Here is a 918-nt window from a genome sequence, read left to right as displayed (position 1 = left end):
CAAGCCAAGTTCCTCATTACCAAAAAACTTTTGAATTTTACTTCATATATAAATGATTCATCTTTATTATTACTACATTCATACAAGGTGCATTGGTAGACTTTCTATCACCTTATGCTAAGGGTGACAGCTTGCCTTGGCAATGCACCTGTCCACTCCCCCCCCCCCGCCTCTAGTGATAGCCGCAGTGCATCATGGGACTTGTAGTGTGAGCGGGGCTCAGGAAGAGTGCAAGCCTACGGCGAGAAGGGACAGCGCGGAACTACAACTCCCGGGATGCTTTGCGACTGGCCTATGAGCGAGTACCACATGGAGCAGGGGGAGCGGGGTGGTATCCTCCTCCTCCCGCTGCCAGCCTGTGTATTGTGGCAGCTCAGCCCCGGCTCCCAGCCCATGCTCCCCTCTCCCCCGGCCGGCACCCTAGACATGGATCTGTTCGGGGACCTGCGGAGGATGAACAAGAGGCAGGTGGGTGACTGCCAGGGGCCCCTCTGGGGGGCCACACTCATAACCAATAACTTTTATCCTGGGCTGTAGTAGGGGGCAGGAGACTCCTCCGAGCTGAACCTGTGCCCCCTCCTCATTATTATCATACACCGGGCATCCAGATCAGAGGGGAGCACCAGAACCCACCCCATGGACTCCTCCTCTGTCTGATGGATCCATCATCATCATCATCATTATTATTATCTCCGACGCCCCCGACCCCCACTACATTGTATGTTTATTAATGAATGGAAAGGTAGAGATCATTGTGGATGTTACACTAAAACCATCACAATGTACACAACATTCATATCATGTATTGTGAGATCAGAGGGGACAGCTGGCGGCAGATGTCTGATCACTGATTGGTGTGTGATCTCCTGGGGGTCATAGTAGTTGTCCTATGATTAGTGATCTGTGATCTGCACTGTG

General features: G+C 52.0%; 1 protein-coding gene across 1 annotated transcript in view; it reads left to right on the top strand.

Annotated features, from left to right (window-relative positions):
- Nucleotides 1-294: 294 nt before the first annotated feature.
- Nucleotides 295-918, top strand: part of SEC11C (SEC11 homolog C, signal peptidase complex subunit) — a 75,347-nt gene continuing 74,723 nt past the window's right edge. The window contains exon 1 of the mRNA XM_077462913.1: nt 295-468. Coding sequence (XP_077319039.1) covers nt 295-468 — 174 coding nt within the window. The remainder of the gene's footprint in view (nt 469-918) is intronic.

Source organism: Lithobates pipiens, unplaced genomic scaffold, assembly GCF_037356315.1.
Source record: "Lithobates pipiens isolate NorthernLeopardFrog02 unplaced genomic scaffold, aLitPip1_a1.2 Scaffold_3, whole genome shotgun sequence".
Taxonomy (NCBI): domain Eukaryota; kingdom Metazoa; phylum Chordata; class Amphibia; order Anura; family Ranidae; genus Lithobates; species Lithobates pipiens.
The sequence above is the reverse complement of the archived record's forward strand: the minus strand, read 5'-3'. Positions and strand labels throughout refer to the sequence as shown.